The 25441-nt window shown below is 45.6% G+C and overlaps 2 protein-coding genes across 5 annotated transcripts; both read right to left on the minus strand.

Annotated features, from left to right (window-relative positions):
- Positions 1-2675: 2675 nt before the first annotated feature.
- On the minus strand, positions 2676-4978 carry LOC123068698 (translocon-associated protein subunit beta). The gene is made up of 6 exons (XM_044491318.1): positions 4673-4978; positions 3698-3796; positions 3469-3577; positions 3272-3343; positions 3141-3146; positions 2676-3055 (listed from the first exon to the last, which is right to left on the minus strand). The coding sequence occupies exons 1-6, from the start codon at positions 4846-4848 to the stop codon at positions 2936-2938; spliced, it is 582 nt and encodes a 193-aa protein (XP_044347253.1). The 5' UTR covers positions 4849-4978; the 3' UTR covers positions 2676-2935.
- Positions 4979-20038: 15060 nt separating this feature from the next.
- LOC123068699 (protein trichome birefringence-like 14) lies at positions 20039-24428 on the minus strand. 4 transcript variants are annotated; one of them, XM_044491323.1, is made up of 6 exons: positions 24156-24426; positions 22401-22498; positions 21906-22119; positions 21641-21805; positions 21259-21454; positions 20039-21142 (listed from the first exon to the last, which is right to left on the minus strand). In XM_044491323.1, exons 3-6 carry the CDS (start codon positions 22057-22059, stop codon positions 20311-20313), a joined length of 1347 nt encoding a protein of 448 aa, XP_044347258.1. In that variant the 5' UTR covers positions 22060-22119; positions 22401-22498; positions 24156-24426; the 3' UTR covers positions 20039-20310. The 4 variants fall into 4 exon arrangements, with proteins under 4 accessions (XP_044347258.1, XP_044347255.1, XP_044347256.1 ...); XM_044491320.1 differs by having other exon boundaries at positions 21641-21823; XM_044491321.1 differs by lacking the exon at positions 22401-22498 and having other exon boundaries at positions 24156-24428.
- Positions 24429-25441: the final 1013 nt, after the last annotated feature.

The following is a 25441-nucleotide window of genomic DNA, read 5'->3' on the forward strand; positions in this document are numbered from 1 at the left end:
GAAAATCATCACAGCAAGAATATAGTTCTTTTTCTAACCCTTATGAATAGTGTTAGTCATCCGGCAAATGAGTAGCTCCTATTATTACTAATCGCATAGTAAATATACTAAATAATCGTGTTAACAAATGACAAGAGTTAAAAGTTGATAATGCAAAAGGAATCGTGTTAACAAATGACAAAAGTTAAAAGTTGATAATGCAAAAGAAAACATGATTATAGCACCTTTAGAAATAGTTTGGTAATTAATGTTCACTGCAGGAAGACAAAAAAATTCATGTAGTTCTTGGTAGGCATAAGTTACCATAGTTCTTGGCATATACGTTTTTTAATCGAGGGGTGTCCGCAAACATGAATAATCCGGTCAGCTAGCAATCAGCCAAATGTAGGGGTTGCCAACCAAATTTCTAACATAATCGTTTTACTATCAGAGAAGCGACAATATTCTCTGCTGGATATCCAAATATGCTTTAGGAGTCATCAGAAAAATGCTTATATAATATTTGTATCCCTCTTAACAACAAAGAACAATCTTGGTACACCACATCTATCTGTTTATTATTCCAAGATACCAAAATACGGGAAGCATACTAAAAAGCAACATCCTTGCACCAAAACAGCGAAAATAGTTTCTTGTAACAATTCAACAGTTGTAACAATAATCTTAAATTGAGGCATGCATTTGCGTATAAAATTATTAATCTGCAGAACACATTTTCCACAATTGGGTGCGGGACGAGGCAGCGGCTAGGTCTCTGCCACAGGAGCCGCCCCCTTTTTATACCCCCTATATGCAAAATGACGAAAATACCCTCGGCGGTGCAGCGGAATTACGCGCGGTGGCACGAGACGACAGTAACTATTCATTCCCATAGTGCTCCTCCCAGATCCGACGGGCGAGACTCTCCAGCGGCTTGATCCGACGGCCCAAAACCCATCAAGCAAACGACTCGGACGGCCTACAATCGCTGAGCTCTGAGGAGGCTTGTAGGATCACCCTTCTCTTATTTCTGGATATGATAACTTGAGAGTTGAGACACAAGTAAGCTGATGTAATGGCAAAGTACTGCTTCCTGGCCCTGGATGGCACCGGTTGCTTCCCCTTGTTGGGTTTGTCTACGGCACATTAGTTATTGCACATCAAAGTGACACAATCAAGTATGGAAAGAAAAAGAAAAAGCAAAAAAGAAATTCCCACATGAATCTTCGTGTAGATGTGCACTACTTATGGCACATCTAGATGTGCTTTAGCAAAACTGTACTATTTGAATTACGCGGAAAGAAATGTTGACTTTACTACTTTGTTTTCAAATCAAGCCTGCTCGTTCGAACATGGCAGTGCAACTATAATATTCACGTTTGCAAATTCGAACAACAACAACAACAACAACAACAACAACAACAGCAACAACAACAACAACAACAACAAAGCCTTTAGTCCCAAACAAGTTGGGGTAGGTTAGAGGTGAAACTCATAAGATTTCGCAACCAACTCATGGCTCTGTCATATGGATAGCAAGCTTCCACGCACCCCTATCCATAGCTAGCTCTTTGGTAATACTCCAATCCTTCAGGTCTCTCTTAACGGACTCCTCTCATGTCAAATTCGGTCTACCCCGCCCTCTCTTGACATTCTCCACACGCTTTAGCCGTCCGCTATGCATTGGAGCTTCTGGAGGCCTGCGCTGAATATGCCCAAACCATCTCAGACGATGTTGGACAAGCTTCTCTTCAATTGGTGCTACCCCAACTCTATCTCCTATATCATCATTCCGGACTCGATCCTTCCTTGTGTGGCCACACATCCATCTCAATATACGCATCTTCGCCACACCTAACTGTTGAACATGTCGCCTTTTAGTCGGCCAACACTCAGCGTCATACAACATTGCGGGTCGAACCGCCGTCCTGTAGAACTTGTCTTTTAGCTTTTGTGGCACTCTCTTGTCACAGAGAATGCCAGAAGCTTGGCACCACTTCATCCACCCCGCTTTGATTCGATGGTTCACATCTTCATCAATACCCCCATCCTCCTGCAGCATTGACCCCAAGTACCGAAAGGCGTCCTTCTGAGGTACCACCTGACCATCAAGGCTAACCTCCTCCTCCTCACACCTAGTAGTACTGAAACCGCACATCATGTACTCGGTTTTAGTTCTACTAAGCCTAAACCCTTCCGATTTCAAGGTTTGTCTCCATAACTCTAACTTCCTATTTACCCCCGTCCGACTATCGTCAACTAGCACCACATCATCCGCAAAGAGCATACACCATGAAATATCTCCTTGTATATCCCTTGTGACCTCATTCATCACCAATGCAAAAAGATAAGGGCTCAAAGCTGACCCTGATGCAGTCCTATCTTAATCGGGAAGTCATCAGTGTCAACATCACTTGTTCAAACACTTGTCATAACATTATTGTACAGGTCCTTAATGAGGGTAATGTACTTTGCTAGGACGTTTGCAAATTTGAAAATTGTCAAAATTTGAGGTATTTATTTTGATGTTAATTATAGCAGGTTTATCATTCAAAAACACAATGTTCTTGCTGTTTGGCACACCCAGAAGTTGCATCAATGTAGCCAAGACGTGCTCTACTGGCTCAGCTTACATTTGCATCAATGTAAACACCTCGGAAATCTGATTTACGGTTTCATTTGGAGCGACAACGATATGATACCAGGGGCTAAGATTGGACGCACAACCACATTGGTCCTCCACACAGTACAGAATCAAAAGGGTTTCTAAGTTTCACCAAATCTACTCCTCCGGGTTAAGTCGCTGACAACACAAAATGGAAATAACCAAAATTATAGTGTCACTTTGCTGCTAGTCGCTCCATTACATTACAGTCCATGGGGTGTTGTAACTTCAGAGATTCTCTTCCTCGGCTACCAAGGCCAGCTACAAAAACGGTGAACCATGGATGATAGATCAGCGCCTCTTCTTGCCAGACTTTGAGCCAGCAGATTTCGATGGGCTCGCGACCAGGTAGATGAACCCCAGAACGAAGGAAACGACAGACACCAGTGCTCCGTACTTCGCAACAAGTTTCTGCACATGGACAGTTTCTTAGAATCTCACACCAGGGAATATCATGGCAGCTTATTTATATGGAGGAGAAATGAAATGAAATTACCTTAGCCTGAACAACAAATGACAGTGAATCCAGATTTCCAGAAGCAAGAGTATCAGCCCCACAAAATAGCATGGAAAAAATTAGAATCACCAAGGAGATATACCAGAATGAAAATGCACACGATCACTTACCCATTCAAACTTCTTCACTGGAGGTCTTTCAGCAAGAATGTCCAGGGGGGGGATGGGAGTTGAGTAGGCCTCCTGTACAGTGCAAAATTATCAGTTTAGCGAGAGGAGTTGACACTGGTGAATGAATGAGCAATCAAGTGAATGTATATCATTTGAGACACTAGTGAATAATATACAGAACGGGTTGAGGATCATACCTGAAGTGCAGCCTTTGTGGCAACACGGTACTTGATAACAGCGGGTGAAGCTTGGAACCTGCCCTGTGTTTTGCTCTCCAATACAAACGCGTGCGAGGCAGTGGCACCACTAAAAGTGCAAATGATAAAAGTTTATCTTTCTATAACATGATAGTTTTTCAAATAACACCATAGTGGAATGGAGTCACCAAAAGCAGAGACATGCTTTACAAAATGAAAATGTACTCACGGTTCAAGCCTTTCCAAAGTCTTCGAGACCTCTCCAGAGACAAGTTCAAATGCTTCCTTGGGCCACGAGTCATCATTAATGGCCACATCATATGCAGTTCTGCAAAAAAAAAACTTATTACATATGACTATGCAAAATACATGGATACTCACTGGCAATCATATGATACAAATAGGTAAGTAAGTTGAACAGGAAAAAGGAATCAAACTTGTTGTCCATGCAAATAGGATGTGCACTTTGAAGAGCAAACAAGATATTTACTATAGCTCAGTTTAGAACATCAAGGAAACCCATCTGGTAAGTTTTAGGACTTTGATGAACATGATACACCATTCAACAAACTAGAACCAAACTATCTGGAAAAGTGCTTGGCATATACTCCTACTACTAGTTCTAAACAGCAGGAGCAGTAAAACCATGAGATTACAAGATACATCAAAATAAGAAAGATAAGATTCTATTCTAGGTAATCAACTAAGAACATTTTATGACATCACAGACGGATGATGACTATTAAACACCACACAGATGCTTCAACTTCCCAAATGCAAAACCCAGCGTTATTATTGACAAATTTGCTCAATAACAACGGGACGCCTGGAAGCTCTTGTAAAAGCTCACCAACTGGCTGCGGCTACTCTACCTTGCTAGCTGTTTGCCTAGACAAATTAAATCAGGCGCATGGTCAAGCAATAGAACGAAGGATCGGGTCGCCATTTTGTACGGATAATAATCTATAAACTCTAGATCTAGCAGTTACTAGGCAGGATCCACGAGACGGTTCCGAATTTCACCGCCGAATTGCGAGCTGTAGGAGCTAAAACCATAATTAACCGAGCCGATCCCTTCAGCTGCCGGCCGAGGCCGCCGCAGATCCCATCGATCCGGCGGAGAGAGCAAGCCGCATCGCCGTCGCGAAGTGAGGAGGAAGCGGGGATAACAGGCGGGTAGGGGACGGGACGTGGGAGTACTCACGCGGATCCCTGGTTGTAGAGGTCGAGGGAGACGGCGAGGCGCTCGACGCCGGGCTTGGGGCGGGAGAGGGCCACCTTCTTGTGCGCGACGAGGAAGGGCGCGTCGGCGGCGAAGGTGCAGGAGAGGGCGGCGAGGAGGAGGGCGGCGCAGAGGAGGAGCGGGCGCGTCGTCGCCATGGCGGTGGGCCTGGCTAGGGTTCCGGCTCCGGGGTGGATCGGATCGGATCGGATCTCGTGCGTCTCGCCCAGCTGGATGGAAGAAGACGACGACTCTGGGTATGGACTGGAAGGGATGGGCTCTGCATACTAGTAGCCCGGCCCAGGGGTGGTGCGTGGCAGGTGAGGCTGCACATGGGACCCGCCGTACACAAAAAAACAAACAAGGTGAATGTATGGACAAAACTGAACTTAATGCTTTTAATATTATTTTTTGAGTTGCTTTTAATATTATTTTTTGAATGCCATTTTGGCTACTTTAGTAGCAAAATAATACTTACATTCACGGAAAATATGAAGGAAAACCTGGATACCAGCGCACCCTATATGCGAAAAAAATTAGTAATTAAAAAAAGGTCCAAAAAATTCCAAATCTTTTTTGGTAACAAACATGATCAAGTATTGTAGTCGTATAAAAAGATTCATCAGAGAATGACTTTCGTTGCATCCTGGATCGAAGATTCGGCAAAAAAAGCCATATACAAGTACTATACACGTTATATTGTCGTCATAAACTTGTCTTTTTTGCCGTGAAGTCAATATGAATCATTTCTTGTCCAAACTTTTTAGACGAGTAGAATACCTGATCATGTTTGATCCAAACAAGATTTGGAATTTTTTGAATTTTTTTTGAATTACTAATTTTTTTCCGCATATAGGGTGCGCGGGTACCCGAGAGCCATAAGTTCGCGTCCTTACATTCACCAATTACTCCCTCCGTTCCAAATTACTTACATTCATAGCAACAATAAAACTCGGCGATTCATCAACCTAAACATCTGATTGAGGATCACACGACTTTGCTATAGTATGAACTAAGTAACCCTAAGGCAGAAATCATAAGGTACTTCGGTGAAAAAGAAGCATGTATGCAAATGCAACAATAAACCAGGAAGATAGGGACCATACGAGCACTGACGAAGTTTTCGTTGTGGTTGCAATGTTCAAAGTTGTCTCCAATATGTGATTGTTGCTAACAACAATAAAATGGCCCAAATCATCTTGGATTACCTCTCGCCCCGCTACCGCTATCCGAATCAAAGCATCCACATTTAGGGTGACAAAGCCCTCCGTTGCTTCGATATGTTTGCTCTTTCTTTTGTTTTCTATGTGGCTCTCAAAAATTCGCCACTAACACCTAGATAGACGCTAGAGATAACCACGTATGGTATGGACTAAACTTTTTCACCATCAGCTCTTTGCCGCCTCATTTGGCAAGTGCACCGTCCATAGTGAGGATAACTTCTTGCAGATATATAGATGGTCTCATAATCGGTCTTGATAAAATTACATGTAATCAAGAATTGCATTGTCCATTGCAATTCCCTCAAACCAATTTTACCTCCAAATCTCCTAGGCTTCCACTCATTGAAACACGCAAAACACTTCCACGCGAAGATTTTGATCTTTGCTTGAAGTCTGCATAGCTCATCCCACTTGGACTCAAGTTTGTTAGCCCTGATTCTTCCTATTGTCTTAAAACGATTCCTACTCCATATGATACGCGCAGCGGACAGAGAACATACCCTTCTTGATGAAAACGCCATGTGACAAAGCCCACCATGCTATTCTAGCTCAAAGGATTCGTGAAAATGTGATGCACATCAATAGGCCAGAATATGGACCGTAACAACTACTCATCAGACTCTGGGCACAGGATTATTCAGCTCATGAGTTGTTAGTATATGTGTTTCACTTTTCGGTGTTAATACTCTGCCAGTAGGGCTTTATGAGATCCAATAATACATATTTTTCATATTATCTCTATTTAGTACTCTCTCCGTGCCGTATTAATTGACGTTCAAACTGATGTATGTAGACGCATTTCAGTGCTAGATACGGGATGGAGGAAGTAGTAGGACTATTGCATCTTTAAGTGGACGGGCAATGTTAGACTTTACTTTACGTACTAATCAATGTGGAGGATTGGGATTGGTGTTCAGAGGAGGGAGGGCCCACCCCCTGCAATTCGCCCTTTAAGATTAGTTTTGAACGTTTCGTAAACTTGCGTATGAGCTTCGTAGGTTTTGTATTTTCAAACAAAATTTATAACAGTTTGTCTAATTCACATCTAGATGTTTTTTAAGAATGTCACATCTAAACTCCAACAAATATATAATGCAGCAGCAAGAAACAAGAAAAAACTAGGACAGAAAAAATAGACCGCAAACATAGTGAAAATCAGATTGGCATAATCTGCTCCTCCCGATCACATGGGAATGTGCCATCCATTGCGGACTCACTGGACTAGACTACTAAAAGTCGTCTCCATCTTTTTCTTGTAGCTAAGCTATCTGTAGCCTGCTAACACAATTTGTCAACGCCATGGCGCGTCAATGCCTCTTCCTCCTCCTCCTCGTCGCCGCCGTGACGCCATTCCGGGTGACCGGCGCCTCCAAGGACGTCACGGGGGGCTACCTTCTGTACGACTGCGATCCGGATCCACGGCGGTCCACCAAAGGCACCGCGTTCGGCGCCAGCCTGAGGCCGCTCCTGGCCGCCCTCCCGTCAGCCGCTGCGCCGACGAGCTTCGCCTTCCTCCATTCCGGCGGGGCCAGGCGGAGCAATAACAGCACAGTGTTCGCCCGAGGCCTCTGCTTCGGCGAGTCCCCGGCACGGGGAGACTGCCGCGAGTGCCTGGCCACCGCCGTCGAGAGGGCCGGCCACTGCGACGGCAGCCGGCGAGCGGCCTTCTGGAACGACGGCTGCTTCCTGGCCTACTCCGACACCAACGCCTCCGTCTCCGCGCCCGCCGACGAGCGCCGCTGGATGAGCTTCCTGACCCACGACCCCGTCGTCTACCCGAGGTTCTACGACGCGGAGACGCTGGTGGGCCTGGCGCGGTCGCTGCTGCCCCGCGCGGCGGCGAACAGCCCGGGGGTGTCAGTGCGCATGCTGGCCGCGGCGAGCGCCGCCCTCCGGGCGAACAGCACCGTGCGCGCGGTGGCGCAGTGCGCCCCGTGGAACGTGACGGCGCCGGAGTGCGCCCTGTGCCTGGCCAAGTCGGTGCGGGACGTGCCGGGCCCCGGCGGCCTGTTCGGCGTGTTCGAGGGCGTCCGGTCAGGCGTGGCCTCGGTGCACCGGTACGACTGCAACCTGCGGTTCGAGATATCCGCTCCGGTGAGGCCCATGGGAAAAGGAGCGAGGATCCGTGAGTTCATCACATCTTCCCTACATCCCACTAATATAAGAGCGTGTATGATTAATATACTCGAATGCGATTATACATTCAGTCGTGCATGCGTGTGGATGCAGGGAAGAAGATTCGAGATAACCTTGTCGTTGTCATAGTTGTCGCCGTCGTGATCGCGGTCGCCGTCGTCGCCGGAGCAGCTTTTATCCCTGTGAGGCGAAAGAAGAAGATGAAGAAGGAGGCTCAAGCTGGCGTCTCCTCCAACACCTAGCTAGGTAGGGGCAACACGCAACAGGCCGGCCGGCTCCGAGTTACCATTCCCTCCGTTCACAAATATTTCCTATCAGTGGCGGACCCAGAAATAAAATGCAGGGTGTGCACACTTCAAAAAATCAAAGTATATTTTCATTGGTTCCAATGGGCCTTAAAAATCAACTAATTATTACATGGTAAAAGAACATTTTCCAAAATTATGGGTGTGCCATGGCACACCTGGCACACCCCTAGGTACGCCACTGTTTCCTATGTACACTCACTAATGTAAAACGTTTTAGAGACTAGTTTTTCTGAATCAATTTGCATAGACACGTTTTAGTGTGGTTGTTCATTCATTCCAGCCGCATATAGTTTATATTGTAATATCCAAAACATCTTTATATTTATGAACGGAGGGAGTACATTGCATTCTCATGGATCAACCACTATACTTTCTGACTCGTCGTCGTCGATCGTGTATAGTACAGTACAATACAAGTTTTTACATGTAGCTTTGATGATTGTAATGGCCATGAGGTTAGGCAGCTAGGACCGGCCCATAGACCGGGGCAACGGGGCGACCGCCCTGGGCCCCTGGGACGTAGGGGCCCCGGCCCAGGTAGTATCTTCTTTAGAGCATCTCCAACAGCCGCGCTAAACTAGCGCCGCGCCGTAAAATAGGCGTTTTTAGCGCGCGCAACGCGTCAGGGCGCTCCAGCGGGCGCGCAAAAACGGCGCGCGCGCTAAAACGGGTTGGACGCGCGGGCAAAAACACTTACCCGCGCGGCGTATTTCGGGCGCCCACTACAGCGCGCGGCACACTCGAGCGCTCGCGCCCGCTCTTCCTCTCGCGCTTCCACCCCCGACCGGCCGCGCCGCCGCCGCCGCCCGCGCACCCCGGCGACCGTCTCAGGCTTCCCCGGCCTATCCCCGCGCGCCCGCGCTTCCGCCCATCCCCTCCTAGTACCGCCGGCGCCCGCGCGCCTCCGTCGTCCGAGGAACAGCGCCCGAGCGCTCGCTGTCGCGCCGCGCGCAAGGTGTTTGACAAAACGCCTACAAGGTATGTATTGCTCAAACTTCATGAATTTGGTGCATGTTTTGAATTGTAGTTTTTATAGTATAGTATTGAACATTGTAGATGAGTTCGTCGTATGATTCTTCCGAAGAAGAATTTGATATGGAAGAGGAGGAGGATCTTGCAATGATCGTAGCTATGCATATCAATAAAAAACCGAAGCACGGTGGTTCGGTTATGGGTCGGGAGAAAATTTGGAGAGATAGGATTGATGCCCATAATAGATTGATGAAGAACTATTTCGTGGAGAATCCCACATACCCGGAGTCGTATTTTCGTCGCCGGTTTAGGATGAGCACCGAGTTGTTCAGGCGCATTGCAGAGAAACTAGCGAGCCATGACCGGTTTTTCCAGCAAAGGAGGAATGCCGCCGGAGAGCTCGGGCATAGCACTTTTTTGAAGGTGACAGCCGCTTTGCGTATGTTGGCATACGGTATCCCGGCTGATCTAGTTGATGATCATTTGGCTATGAGTGAGAGCCAAGCCATCATGTGTGTCAAGCGCTTTGCAGTGGGAATTGTGCAAGTGTTTGGCGAGGAGTATTTGAGAGCTCCCACTGCTGAAGACGCCGCAAGGCTATTGGCGATGAACAAAGCGCGCGGCTTTCCTGGCATGCTTGGCTCAATAGATTGCATGCATTGGAGTTGGAAGAATTGTCCAAAGGCATGGCATGGGCAATTCCACGGCCAAAAAAAGGGTTCCACTATAATCCTTGAAGCGGTGGCCGATCAGGAGACTTGGATTTGGCATGCATTCTTTGGAATGTCTGGATCTTTGAATGATATCAATGTTCTCAATGCTGGAATTTTGTCCATTTTGGGCCTAGCCCAGTAGCAGTTTCAGAAATTCCTAATAAATCCTAGAGGCCCACGCAGCCCATTTATGCAAGGCAAGAGGTGGAACTAAAGTTTAGTCCCACATTGCTAGTTTAGAGGGAGTTGGACCTCTTTATAAGGGAGGCTCCTTCCCCACTTGTATGAGCATGAGAACAAGAGGGACATCCACGCGCGCTCCTCCTCCGCCGCCCGCCTCGCCACGCCACGCCACGCCTCGTCACGACGCGACGCGATGCGGGTTGCGGGAATGAGCCAAGCTGATGTCTAAATTTTTGCCACGCACTACGGGTATACGAAAGGTCACTCGGGAGATGGAAAGTTTTTGCTATAGTGGAGATTAAATGCGAACGCTGCACCCTTCAGCTGCTGTCTGTTCGTTTCATCTCCCTCGGTCCCTTCAGCTCCCGGCGCTGCCCTCTCGCCTCCTTCTCTTGCGCCTATAAAAGGGAGGTCGCTCCTCTCAGCAAGACGCACCAGAACTACTTCTTCCTCTCGCCACCGGTTCCTGAGCACTGCGCTGCTGCTACGATCTTCTCCATCCCGGCTTGCGGCGTGCACCGCAGGTCGGAACAGTAGGCCTCCGAAACCGCCCTCTTTGAGTCCTGTACGGGAGAAGGGTGATAAGGTTTTTGGGGAGCGCTCTGCGCGACTACTGGCTGCTTCATCACGGACGATCCGGTCGCCGACGACTACTTCCTCGACGACGACTTCTTCCCCGACGTCCACGACCTCCTCGGCGACATGGCAGGCGAGGACACCGACCCCAAGTCCAGCGCTTCTACTGCTGTCGTGCCGTACGTGTTCTTCTCCTTTCTGTTAGAAGTCCTGTTACAGTTCTTGGCTCTAGTTTCTGTCCTACGTATGTTAGGCTCTATGTCGTATAAGCAACTTCATCTAGTGACTGTTCTAGATGTGTTTACCTCAAGTTCATATATGCGGACGATGTTTACCTTCTCTCTGTCAGATTGCATGACTTGTTGTATATTTGCTATTTTAGTCATGTTTTATCTACTATTTCTGTTAATAAAATCATTCGGTAAATCGCTCATATTTCCAACAATCCAAAAACCTTATTATAGGCAATTTACCTCAAATGGTTTTGCTGCTTCCATGAGACCTGCTATGTTTGAGGGTATCCACTATAAGAGGTGGCGCGTGAGAGCAGTCTTATGGTTTCAAACCATGAGTTGCTATGACGCCACTCTTGGCAAACCTGAAGGAGAGCAAGATGCCCAATAGGCACAAGTTTTTCAGAAAATGGATACCTTGTTTAAGGCTGCTCTTTTGAGTGTTCTTGGTGAGAACATAGTTGATGCTTATGCGTCAATTGACAATGGAAAAGATATGTGGGACGCACTCGAGGCCAAGTTTGGGGTCTCGGATGCCGGCACTGAGCTGTACATCATGGAGCAATTCTATGATTACAGGATGACTGAAGAGCGCTCCGTGGTTGAGCAGGCTCACGAGATACAGTCATTTGCTAGAGAACTTGAGCACTTCAATTGTATCCTACCGGACAAGTTTGTTGCCGGGGGTATCATCACTAAGCTTCCTCCTTCGTGGAGGAACTTTGCTACCTTACTGAAGCATAAGAGACAGGAGTTTTCCGTTCCGGATCTCATTGGCACTCTTGATGTGGAAGAAAAGGCGAGAGCAAAGGACACACGTGCTCGAGGTATTGAGGGAGGATCTAGTGCCAATGTGGTGCAGAAGAAAAACTTCCAGTCCCACAAGTTCAAGAACAAGGGCAAGTTTGATGGTAAAGGAAAGTTTGATGGGAAGAACAAGGTTGTGCAGCACACGAACTTCAAGAAGAAGAATGACAAGAAGAAAGGTGCTTGTCATGTGTGTGGAGATCCTGATCATTGGGCTCCTAGTTGCCCCAATCGCTATGACAAGCGTCATCCTGGGAAAGGCGGCAAGACCGCTAATGTTGTCATCGGAGACATTGACATGAAGGATGTTGGGTATGGTATATTTCCTACTATTCTTTCAGTATGTCATTCTCCTGATTGGTTGATTGACACGGGTGCTAATGTGCATGTATGCGGTGATATTTCCATGTTTTCGTCTTATCAGACCGCAGGGACTTCAACCGTGCTGATGGGCAACGGTTCAAGTGCTTTTGTTCGTGGTGTTGGCACGGTCGATCTGAAGTTTACTTCGGGGAAGATCGTGCGGCTGAAGAACGTGCATTATGTCCCCTCCGTCAATAAAAATCTTGTTAGCGGATCTCTTCTGTGTAGAGATGGCTATAAGCTTGTCTTTGAGTCGAATAAATTTGTAATATCCAAGTATGGAACCTTTGTTGGTAAAGGCTATGAGTCAGGAGGTCTGTTTCGTTTATCCTTATCAGACGTTTGCAATAAAGTTGTTAATCATATTTGCAACAATAGTGAATCAAATGTGTGGCATTCACGACTTTGTCATGTTAACTTTGGTTGCATGTCGCGACTAGCGAAGTTGAACTTAATCCCTAGTTTCACCACCGTTAAGGGATCTAAGTGTCAAGTGTGTGTGCAAGCTAAGCAACCTCGTAAATCTCATGTGACTGCGGAGTTGAGGAATCTTGCACCACTAGAACTTATACATTCAGATCTATGTGAAATGAATGGTGTTTTGACAAAAGGTGGAAAGAAATATTTCATGACGTTAATTGACGACTCCACTAGATACTGTTGTGTGTATCTTCTGAAATCTAAGGATGAGGCTTTGAACTTTTTCAAGATCTATAAAGCTGAAGTGGAAAACCAACTTGATCGGAAAATCAAGAGGCTTAGGTCCGACCGTGGTGGAGAGTATTTTTCCAATGAATTTGATGCTTTTTGTGCGGAACATGGTATAATCCATGAGAGGACGCCTCCCTACTCACCTCAGTCAAATGGGGTGGCCGAAAGAAAGAACCGTACTCTAACTGATTTGGTTAACGCCATGTTAGACACATCAGGTCTCTCCAAGGCATGGTGGGGGGAGGAGATATTGACAGCATGTCATGTCCTAAATCGAGTTCCCACAAAGAACAAAGAGATAACTCCATTCGGGGAATGGGAGAAGAAAAGGTTAAAACTCTCTTATCTGCGAACATGGGGTTGTTTGGCGAAAGTCAATGTTCCAATTCCAAAGAAGCGGAAACTTGGACCAAAGACTGTGGATTGTGTTTTCTTGGGATATGCTTTTCATAGCATTGGCTATAGATTCTTGGTTGTAAAATCTGAGGTACCTGACATGCATGTCGGTACGATCATGGAGTCGAATGATGCGACTTTCTTTGAAGATATCTTTCCCATGAAGGATATGGCTACCTCATCTAATCAGGAGATGCCTAGTTCATCGAACCAGGAACCAGTTACAATTACCGAACCTGCCATTTCGATGGAACGCTTTGAAAGTCTTGTGGAGGAGAACAATGAAGTTCCTATTAGGAGCAAGAGACAGAGGACTGCAAAGTCCTTTGGTGATGATTTTCTTGTGTATCTCATATATGACACTCCCAATTCTATTTCAGAGGCCTATGCATCTGAAGATGCTGACTACTGGAAGGAAGCAGTTCGTAGCGAGATGGATTCCATCTTGGCGAATGAAACTTGGGAGATAACTGATCGTCCTTATGGGTGCAAACCTATAGGATGCAAATGGGTATTCAAGAAGAAGCTTAGGCCTGATGGTACTATTGAAAAGTACAAGGCTCGGCTCGTGGCTAAGGGTTATACCCAAAAGGAAGGTGAAGATTTCTTTGATACTTACTCACCTGTGGCTCGACTGACCACTATTTGAGTTCTACTTTCACTAGCTGCCTCACATGGTCTTCTCATTCATCAAATGGATGTTAAGACTGCTTTCCTGAATGGAGAGTTGGATGAGGAAATTTATATGGAACAACCAGATGGGTTTGTAATAGATGGTCAGGAAGGGAAAGTGTGCAAGTTGCTGAAGTCTTTGTACGGACTCAAGCAAGCACCCAAACAGTGGCATGAGAAGTTCGAAAGAACTTTAACAGCTGCAGGCTTTGTTGTGAACGAAGCTGACAAATGTGTGTACTATCGCCATGGTGGGGGCGAGGGAGTTATGCTTTGCTTGTATGTTGATGACATACTGATTTTCGGAACAAATCTGAATGTTATTAAGGAGGTCAAGGATTTCCTATCTCGCTGTTTTGAGATGAAGGATTTAGGTGTGGCTGATGTCATTCTGAACATCAAGTTGTTGAGAGATGATGATGGTGGGATTACATTGCTTCAATCTCACTATGTGGAAAAGATCTTGAGTCGCTTTGGCTATAGTGACCGCAAGCCCTCTCCAACACCATATGATGCTAGCGTGCTGCTTCGAAAGAATCAAAGAATTGCTAGAGATCAATTGAAGTATTCTCAGATTATTGGCTCGCTTATGTACTTAGCCATTGCTACAAGACCTGACATCTCTTTTGCTGTTAGCAAGCTGAGCCGGTTTGTCTCAAAACCGGGAGATGTGCATTGGAAAGCTCTAGAGAGAGTTTTGCGTTATTTGAAAGGCACTGTAAATTATGGAATTCACTACACTGGGCACCCAAAGGTGCTTGAAGAGTATAGTGACTCAAACTGGATCTCAGATGCTGATGAGATAAAGGCCACGAGCGGATATGTGTTCACTCATGGAGGTGGTGCTGTTTCTTGGAAGTCTTGCAAGCAGACCATCTTAACGAGGTCAACTATGGAAGCAGAACTCACAACACTAGATACAGCTACGGTCGAAGCAGATTGGCTTCGCCGACTCTTGAATGACTTGCCGGTTGTTGAGAAACCTGTACCGGGTATCCTTATGAACTGTGACAATCAAACTGTGATCACGAAAGTGAACAGCTCTAAGGACAATATGAAGTCATCAAGACACGTTTAGAGAAGGTTAAAGTCTGTCAGGAAAATGAGAAACTCCGGAGTTATTGCATTGGATTATATCCAAACGTCTAAAAATCTGGCAGATCCTTTCACTAAGGGTTTATCACGTAATGTGATAGATAATGCATCGAGGGAGATGGGTATGAGACCCACAATATGAGTTGTTCACAGTGGTAACCTATTCTTTGTGATCGGAGATCCCGTGAATTAGATGTGGAAGACAAGTTGTTGGTCAACTGGGAGGAGAGTATCCTTACTATTAAAATACCACTCCATGAAGATGCAATACTCTCCTAATCTGCATGGCAGGTTGATGTATATCTTAATGTGTTCTAAGTGGCTCTTTGAAGCAGAGATGTTGTCCTGCAGAACATCTTTTGAAGAACACACCTATATGAGTCTGATTGTCAAACGTCACAATCTATGAGAGTAGGATTCTCTCTAGTAAACTCATGAAAGGTCACGGAGTATGACGCATAAGCTCCACCCGCGGGGAAGATCCACGGTAGCCACGTATCGGTCAAGGCTTTATGTGAAGCTAGATTCACAGAAAACTTGCAGTTCAAGGCCCAGTCCACTGTTCAAGTTGCTTACTAGTGTAGCATAGAGTTCTAGGTGGAAGTTCAACTTAACAGTCTCCACTGCAGTACCGGTATATAAAACAGTGTTTTGGAACCAAAGGCAAATTTTGTGTGCCTCTGGGATCTGGTGGGGGATTGCTGGAATTTTGTCCATTTTGGGCCTAGCCCAGTAGCAGTTTCAGAAATTCCTAATAAATCCTAGAGGCCCACACAGCCCATTTGTGCAAGGCAAGAGGTGGAACTAAAGTTTAGTCCCACATTGCTAGTTTAGAGGGAGTTGGACCTCTTTATAAGGAAGGCTCCTTCCCCACTTGTATGAGCATGAGAACAAGAGGGACATCCACGCGCGCTCCTCCTCCGCCGCCCGCCTCGCCACGCCTCGTCACGACGCGCCGCGCCGCGGGTTGCGGGTTGCGGGTTGCGGGAATGAGCCGAGCCAATGTCTAAATTTTTGCCACGCACTACGGGTATACGAAAGGTCACTCGGGAGATGGAAAGTTTTTGCTGTAGTGGAGATTAAATGCGAAAGCTGCACCCTTCGGCTGCTGTCTGTTCGTTTCATCTCCCTCGGTCCCTTCAGCTCCCGGCGCTGCCCTCTCGCCTCCTTCTCTTGCGCCTATAAAAGGGAGGTCGCTCCTCTCAGCAAGACGCACCAGAACTACTTCTTCCTCTCGCCACCGGTTCCCGAGCACTGCGCTGCTACTACGATCTTCTCCATCCCGGCTTGCGGCGTGCACCGCAGGTCGGGACAGTAGGCCTCCGAAACCGCCCTCTTTGAGTCCTGTACGGGAGAAGGGTGATAAGGTTTTTGGGGAGTGCTCTGCGCGACTACTGGCTGCTTCATCACGGATGATCCGGTCGCCGACGACTACTTCCCCGACGAAGACTTCTTCCCCGACGTCCACGACCTCCTCCACGACATGGCAGGCGAGGACACCGACCCCAAGTCCAGCGCTTCTGCTGCTGCCGTGCCGTACGTGTTCTTCTCCTTTCTGTTAGAAGTCCTGTTACGGTTCTTGGCTCTAGTTTCTGTCCTACGTATGTTAGGCTCTATGTCGTATAAGCAACTTCATCTAGTGACTGTTCTAGATGTGTTTACCTCAAGTTCATATATGCGGACGATGTTTACCTTCTCTCTGTCAGATTGCATGACTTGCTGTATATTTGCTATTTTAGTCATGTTTTATCTACTATTTCTGTTAATAAAATCATTCGGTAAATCGCTCATATTTCCAACACTCAACCGGTCACCACTGATGAATAAGATTGCAAACGGTGAGTTGCCACCTGTGCAGTTTGTAACAAATGGCCGTACGTACAACTATGGCTATTATCTAGCGGATGACATCTATCCAAAGTGGCAAACCTTTGTGAAGCCGTTGAAAAAACCGGAAGGTAAGAAAAATCTTGATTTCCACAATGCTCAGGCGGCGGCTAGAAAAGATGTGGAGAGAGCATTTGGGATTTTGCAAGCCCAATTTGCTATTGTGAGAGGACCGGCAAGATTTTGGGATCAACAAATGCTTTGGTACATCATGCACGCTTGTGTGATCATGCACAACATGATCATTGAGAATGAGCGTGGCCAAGATTTAGACTACTCACAGTATGAGCTCTTGGGACATTCCGTGCGAGTGCGGCGGAGGGCTGAAAGGGTAGCCCGTTTTGTTGCCTCCTATCATGCCATTCGGCGTCCCGCAACGCACAATGAACTTCAGAATGATCTAATTGAAGAGTGGTGGGCATGGCATGGACGGCAAAGAGCATGAACTTCATGAACTATTTGTTGTGTTGTAACAATTTATTTTGAACTATTTGTTGTTGTACTGAACGATAAACTATTTGTTTGTGTTGTAATGATTTATTTTAAACTATTTGTTATTGATTTTTATTTTGTTTGTTTGATCATTTTTGCTCATCTTCTTTCAAATGTACATGTGGTTTGTGCGGCGCGCGCGCTGTATTTTTGCGCCCTGCTGGAGCGGCGCGCGCGCTGCATTATAGCGCCACTGCTGGAGCCAGCGCAGGCGGACGCGCAAAACCAGCCGCAGCGCGCGCACTAACGGTTTTTTTGCGCGCGGCGCTATAGCGCGGCTGTTGGAGATGCTCTTAGGTCTAGAAAAAATTAAGAGGAAATAAAAGAAAGCCCAAGCCCACCACATAGCTAGCACTCACGGACCGAAATAATCGGTCGCTAGTTTGATACGCTGCTGGAGCACTCCATCGATCTCCTCCAGTCTCCTCGCCGCCTCGGCTCCTTCCCCGAATTCTCCAATCTTAGAGAACAGCGCCGCCGCTCCCATGCACTTCCAAATTCGATGTGCCGCTCCCGTGTATCCATTAATGGAGACCGATGGTGCTATTCCCTTCCCCCAATCATCTATGTTTGCATCCTCAATGTTCCCCATCAAGTAGACGTTTGAGGCATCACCGCATCAGAGATGGTAAGTCTCCCTCCTTCGCCTAATCAAGTACTCTTTTCATTTGCTGTTAAATAGCCCGCCTCTCCGCCTCTGATTGCTCCATCTGACATCTCCAATTCTTCTCTCCCTAGTTCCTGCTCTTCTGCTGGCCTGTTCTTCAAAGCTTCATTGGATCCAGGGATGAGAAGGGGGGATGGGGAATGAGTGTTGCAGCCTTGCAGATCTGGGAAGCTGCTTTGACAATTCGACATCAAGCCATATGCCCATATTCAGGTGTTTTTGTTCCCTGTATTGACTGTTTTTCTACAATTATTTCATTATTTGGTTACATGTCTTCTAAAAAATGTTTATAAGTGAGAAAAGGAAGTAAAAAAACCTGAGAGATGACCTGGTAGAATCCCATAAAGGTTCAATTGACATTTTTATACAAATAGTAGTTCTTCGAAGAATTTAAAAGTGTTCAGAAGTATATTTGGCTTCTTACTTAGCTCAAAAGACTTGAATTATTGAATGATATTGAATTATGCAAATGCTTTTGAAATACAATATATTCTGAATTTTTATCTGCCCACAAGGGCCCCAGTTTGTCGTCTCGCCCCAGTGCCCCGCATATGTATGGACCGGCCTGTAGGCAGCATTAGGGGGAGTGTTGAGAATCAATTAAACATGGTCTATTGGGATTAATCCTCCGGGGACTGGTTTCACACGTTCCTTTTCTCGGGTTTGTGTTTCGGAACTACTCGTGCCGGGGACTTGTATACAAGGGCTTCTATGGTGTGGCTTCTCCGGAAAAGAAAAACACATCAATAAAGGAACAAAGAGGTATTAGTGTTCATTTCTCTCATTTTTGCATTACAATAGAAAGAATATGACGGGAGTGAAAACCGGCTCTCCTTCCTCCGCATCGTCCTCTCGAGGCGACACGGGCGGAGCCCCAAATTGCTGCCGCCAAATGTCAATTGGCCGCGCCGGCGGTTCAGTTCATTTTTCCAACGAGAAGAACTAGCTTGGGATTTGAGAAGTTGTCGAAAGTACGTTTCTACACCTAGGAGCAAATGCTCCTGGTGTGAACAGTACAACCAAAAAAATCTGAAATTTTTTGGGGACATACTTTAACAAATGTTTGTCGTGCATGCAAAATTTCATCACGAAATCACATTGGTGCAAGTCGTGTAAAAAAACAAAATCAAAGCTTCAAAATGCTTTTGTAAGTAACATTTTCAGAGCATCGATTTTGTTTTTTTACCACGCCTCCCACCAATGTGATTTTGCGATGAAATTTTGCATGCACGACTAACATTTGTGAAAGTATGTCACAGAAAAATTTCAGAATTTTTTGAAATATTTTTGAATTTATTTGATATTACTGTTCACACCAGGAGCATTTGCTCTTGGGTGTAGAAACTCCACGTCCAGAAGTTGTATAGCTTTCTCATTTTCGAGGGAAAAAAGAAATATTTTGGAAGTTAACGCCTCAAAAAAAATTGAGGAGTTATAGGTTTGTTCGGCTCAGTTTCCATCGGGCAAGTATTTTCATCACAAATTTGAATTGATTTTATTCAAACCATGTTATGACCATATGTATGCGACCTGAAAACAAACTTAGGAAAATGACAACATGAACAGGTATGCACGCGTAAAATTTGAAACTTAAATACACCCATATGCGACCTGTATAAAAATGATAAAACAACAATTTGTTAGCAATTTGCACATGCTCAAAAGCCGAGCCCACAAGCACATCTCATGTCTATATTTCTCCCCCTGAAACCATATACATGGACATAAATATTATGCCTCACAAAAGAAAAGATGCAAAGAAATAATTTTCCTTTCTCCTCTGAAGAATTTCAAAAGAACGAGTATATGATTTGAGTGGACTAGGACAATTTAACTGGCAGGTTGTTTAGCACTGGTGCTTGAGAGTTAATACTCCCTCCGTCCCATAATATAAAAACATTTTCAACAGTACACTAATGTAAAAAACGCTCTTATATTAGGGACGGAGGGAGTAGTAGTTACCTACTCAGTAACGCATTTCCTAGGTACTGTAGGAGACAAGTGGCATGAGTACCACAAGTTACATTACAGAAAGAACCCCTTGCTGCTTGCTTCCTGCTGTTTCCATGTATCCCCACCATAGAAGCTCTGCAGTAAATACCAGCAATAATCCCCGTATACATATCATAACATGGACTAAGTTGATCAGCAACAATTAGCTCATTTTCCATCCAACTACATACAGACTATAACAACTGGGCCGCGAGGATCTCGTTCCACGTGTCCGGCACGCCGGGGAGGCACCAGTGCAGGCAGTCCTGGATCCCCTGTGTGGCCTTGATGCTGTACCGTGATATGTGCCCTTCGTCCCTCAGGCGCGACAGAGCGGTGACATCCAGCAGCCTGACCCTGGTCCCCATCACCGCGCCCTCGGCGTCGGCATCCTCGGAGCGGTTCTGGGAGATCCCGCTGCCCTTGGCCAGAGGGCTCGTGCTGTCACAGCTGCCGCCGGTGTCCCAGTCCCCGTTGAAGAAATGCCGGGGCGATATGGATCGGTAGAAGGCCTTCAGGTGGGGGTGGCGGGGGAGCTGCGCGTCCAGCCACTTGATGACGCTGTGGATGGTGAAGTTCTTGGCCTTCCAGATGGCGGCGATGTTCTTGTTGTGGTTCGGGGATCCGCCGACGTACATCTCCCACTTGTTTGCCCTTAGCTTGCCCCGGTTCCAGTGGTGGCCGGTGTTGAGGACCAGAACGTGGATCCTGTGGAGGTTGTCCTGCACGAAAGCAGGTGGGCGGTCGAGGTGCATGGCGTAGCTGGTGGCTGGATCTGATGGATTCAGAGGCTCCAGATCACATAGCGTCGACGACCAATGGTATAGAATGGTCGTGTTGGTGCTCGGGAACCGGTAAGCCCAGCCATCTGGTCTTTTTGCGCCTGGTGCTAAGACAAACCCGTACTCCGCACCGACATCTTCCACGTCTGCCCGCTCTTCTCCAGCAGTAGCCATACACATCATGGACTGAAACATCTGCCTCCCTAAAGAATCGCCCACATAAGCAATGGTTTTGCCCTGCATTCTGAAACATAACCAAATTAGTATTGTTCCCCTTAATGTGATAATAATAATAATAAGGCCAAGGGTGCAGTATATTATCATCCCCATATTCATATCGGACATGCTATGGACACGTACCTCATCAAGAACTGAGAGGCCTCAAACTCTGGCATATCACAAGCTTCAGGTTGCCATCTAAATTGTTCGTAATCAAAATCAGTGCGCTGAGTCAATCTGCAGGACCAGCTCTCAGAAAGCCACTGTTTACAGCCAAAACCAGAGTAGAGTGGTCTGCGCTTGTCAGGAACCCATCTTCCATTTCTGTGGTTACATTCTGATGATAGATGAAGCAAACACGAGATAGAAATATTAGGACCAGATAACCCCTGACTAAGTTATGTACAACACGGTGATTCAGTATTCTAGACATAACCAAAAGGTGACGCTGAAGAAATGCATACTAGCATTCTCAAGAAAGAATCCATGGTTCCTCCTACGGTCATAGAAGATAAGTAATTACCTTTCGGCTCAGAAGATGATGCCCCCTGTTCACCTCCCACATTAGCAGGAACACCGACAATGGGCAGTGGTGGTGGTGCGCCGGTAACTTGTTTTTGTACTTTAACTACTGGCGGTGGCAACGAATCTACACTTGGGAAGTCTTCATCTGAGGATGTATGCTGATCTACAAACTTTGAGTTAGCTACAGAAATTCGAACAAAAATGAGATAAAGATAAGCATAATGCAAAAAAAGAAAGAGAAATATGTCTATATGCTAAATGACCTGGATGGGACACAACCAATGAATCTGGATGAATATCTTTAGTATTGTAGTATGTTCCTTCCTCCCATTTCCAGAGAATAAACATCACGAAGAAAGCAAGAAGGACGAGTTTAAGCTGCTTGCACCGCAGTCCATTTATGCTCCTCAATCTCATCCTTTATTGATGTTTAGGAAAAATCCATATAAAAGTAGAACAGCTTATGATTGTAGAAACCTGTTGGCATGTAAGAAAAGAGGTAAAAATAAGCACGTGATATTATATCTTGTAGTATATAACATTTTAGCAAATTATTAAAATTTATAAGTTCCGTGCAAACAAAAGATTAGCAGTAACACGACCAGTTGTTGTACTCATCATTTTAGTTGTTATTAATATATCAATCATCAATATTTGAAAAACGGCTCTCAAGTCTGTCCCCTGACCTGTTAAAGTGTGAAGTACAAAATCATTTTCTAAGTCTGTTAAAAAAATGGGGAAATGCTATAACCAGTGACCTTCTTAATCAAGTGGATGAAGGTATGACTTCACATTGGGGGCATGATCACAACTCAAAACACTTGTCAAGGTTTCCATGAAGGTATAAGCCTCAGTCCTGGGGACATACACAGAAGTTCAATTGCAAGCATATCGTATGTGTCCCCCCTAAAAAAAAGCACATAATACGTGACAAATATTTGGACTGAAGCATCTACCAGGATAAAGAAACAGCACACGTTAGCAGATCAAACCATTGAAGTGACACATATTTGGACTGAGACATCTACCAGAACACACAAACAATTTTGTCCCAATATATTCAGACAACCAACATTATGAGCACCTAGCAGAAGATCAAGCCATTCGTATAAACGCAACAAAACAACCCACACCAACTACTCCCTCTGTAAAGAAATATAAGAGCGTTTAGATTACTACTTTAGTGATCTAAACGCTCTTATATTTCTTTACGGAGGGAGTACAAATTATTCAACAAGCAATAACGGTAGCCTCATCTCACAAAACCATCAAGTGATTAATTGCTCTAAATATGTCTTATCATTGAACAAGAAGCCTTCATGCCTGAAGCCTACTTGACCCAATTTATATTAAAGGAGATTAAGGTGATGCGAATTTAGCCTGCTCATAGAAATAACTAGCTACTATCATGGTTGCTAGCTATTGAGCCTTCAACTATATACATATACACAATCAATAAACCCATAACGTTGCATTGTACTAACACTCTCACCAACTTGTCTGCGGTTTCATATCCTAATGAAGTTAATTTCTAATATAACCAAGATTGGAGGGCAAGTTGAGACAAGGTTTTTAGACTAGTAAATGCACAACTATAAATTAAACGAAAAGATGCTCAAGTGTCAAAGAAAAGCATATTATAACTACAGGTGATGCAGAAACACAGGTGCTGATTGACAACTACATGAGAAAAACTCAAGTATGAGACACTTTCCTAGCTACTTTATGAGAGCACCATATGCCATGGTCTGAACAGAAGGTTGTCGAGAAATCCAGATCTAGCACTTTAGCAAGCAAAAGGGGTAAGTGTGTGGATAGAAGTTCAAAGTTTCAGAAATGAAGTGTAAGGCCAAATGCAGATGTAATGATGCCCCGTGTACTTGTATACATTTCCATCGATGATTGATTTTCCTCATCACTGTGATTACCCAAACAAGCAGAAATGTCAGGGCAACAGAGCAGCGAGGTATCATTCATAACAACACAGTAACACTGCAGATATGTTACACCAAAAGATGTCAACTACGGTAGACTACACCAACACTAACTAGGTGACATAATTACTTAGGACTGTATGTAGCTTGAGAAATAGCTACCCACACTAATACATAGCATCTGGGCCTGTGTCTTGCGAAATAGTTATCCAGGCTAATGCAGATAAGACAAACTAGCACCCAACAGCAAAAATACAAACTAGAGATATTCAAGCCAAGCATAACAGTATAGGCCTAGTTAGCATCGAAGAATCTATCTATGCATCTGAAATACTGCAACATGTAAGGTGCTCAACATCGTACACACTACAAGCATAAGCCTCGTCCTTTGGTAGAGATCAGAAGAAAACAGTGTTAAATGCTGGGCTGGATCGTATCTACCGCTTAATCGCCTTTCGAACTGATGTGAATTTTTTCAGGGGAGGTGGTTGCGCATGGCTATTTTGCCTCAAGAAATGGACATGATCAATATGTTTAACGGAAGGATTGCGCGGCCAGATAATCCATGGGAGGGGTTACCTCGGAGGCGGATCCACGCGGAGAAGATGGGGGACAGGGCGGGGCAGCGGCGCCGCCCCCCTCGCGTGTGGTGGGGAGGAGCGGCGGGGGAGGCACGAGATGGGGAGGCGCCCGCGACGGAGGGGCCCGGGGCGGTACCGGCGCGGCGGAAATCCCTCGGCTGGAAGAGCTGGGCGGCGTCGGCGGCGAGACGTTGAGGGTAGGGAAGGGATGGAGGACGCGTGAGGTCCAACGAATCTGAGAAGAAATGGGACACTAGCACCAGTCCACGTTCTTCTTTTGGCTTTTTAGCAATGGAGATACCAATTTTAGACATGCACTCTTTTGTAAGGGGAATTTTAAGTAAGCACTAAAACACTTTTCTGAGGAAACTTTCCATCTATTCATCATGTCATGACAGTACAAACAACACTGAAATAATCAAAATTATATCCATATCCGTATACCACCCGACGAATAGAAACACTGGAGCAAGCGAAAGATGTGCCGCCGTTATCGCCCCTCCTAATTTGTTCTGGTAGACAGTCAAAAAGTCGTTATGCTAAGGCCACACGACCAGCGAAAACAACAACCGAAGCAGATCCACCGAAGAACAACACCGATTGAATCCCACGAGATCAGCCGGAGACACACTTTCACAAGCCCTCCGATGACGCTAGGTTTATCATTGAAATGGGTGCTAGGCGTGGAGAACCTTATTCCACCTTCAGAGAGCCATCATCGCCTTGTCTTCCTGAGCAGGTCACAAATCCTAAACGAACTCATAAAAACACCGAAAAACGAAGCAATATCCCTCCTGCCAGCAAGGGCCAGGGTCCATCGTGCCTACATGGTCCTAGGGCCATCGGAGACGAGGCGGCACTAACGAGAGGCGGAGAAATCCTAAGATTTTTTTCTTTCTCCTAGGGCCACCAGAAACGAGGCAGCTCGAGGTCATACGAGCTCAGGTGAACAGTAAAATCTGAAGAAAAAAATCAAAAAAATTCTGGTTTTTTATTTGTGGCAAACATTAACAAAAGTTTTGATTGCTTGCAAAATTTCATCATAAAATGACATTCGTGAAAGTCGTGGCAAAAGAAACGATGCTCCAAAAATGCTATTATCCAAAAATGCTCCAAAAATGCTATTCTTCTTTGCCATTACTTGCACAAATGTTATTTCAAGATAAAACTTTGCAAACATTCAAAACATTTCTCAATGTTTTCACATATTTTTAGAAAAAAATTGATTTTTTTACTGTTCATGACGAGCTCATATGAGCTCGGGCTGAGATGGAAACTTCCCTT

Source organism: Triticum aestivum, chromosome 3B (assembly GCF_018294505.1).
Source record: "Triticum aestivum cultivar Chinese Spring chromosome 3B, IWGSC CS RefSeq v2.1, whole genome shotgun sequence".
NCBI lineage: Eukaryota > Viridiplantae > Streptophyta > Magnoliopsida > Poales > Poaceae > Triticum > Triticum aestivum.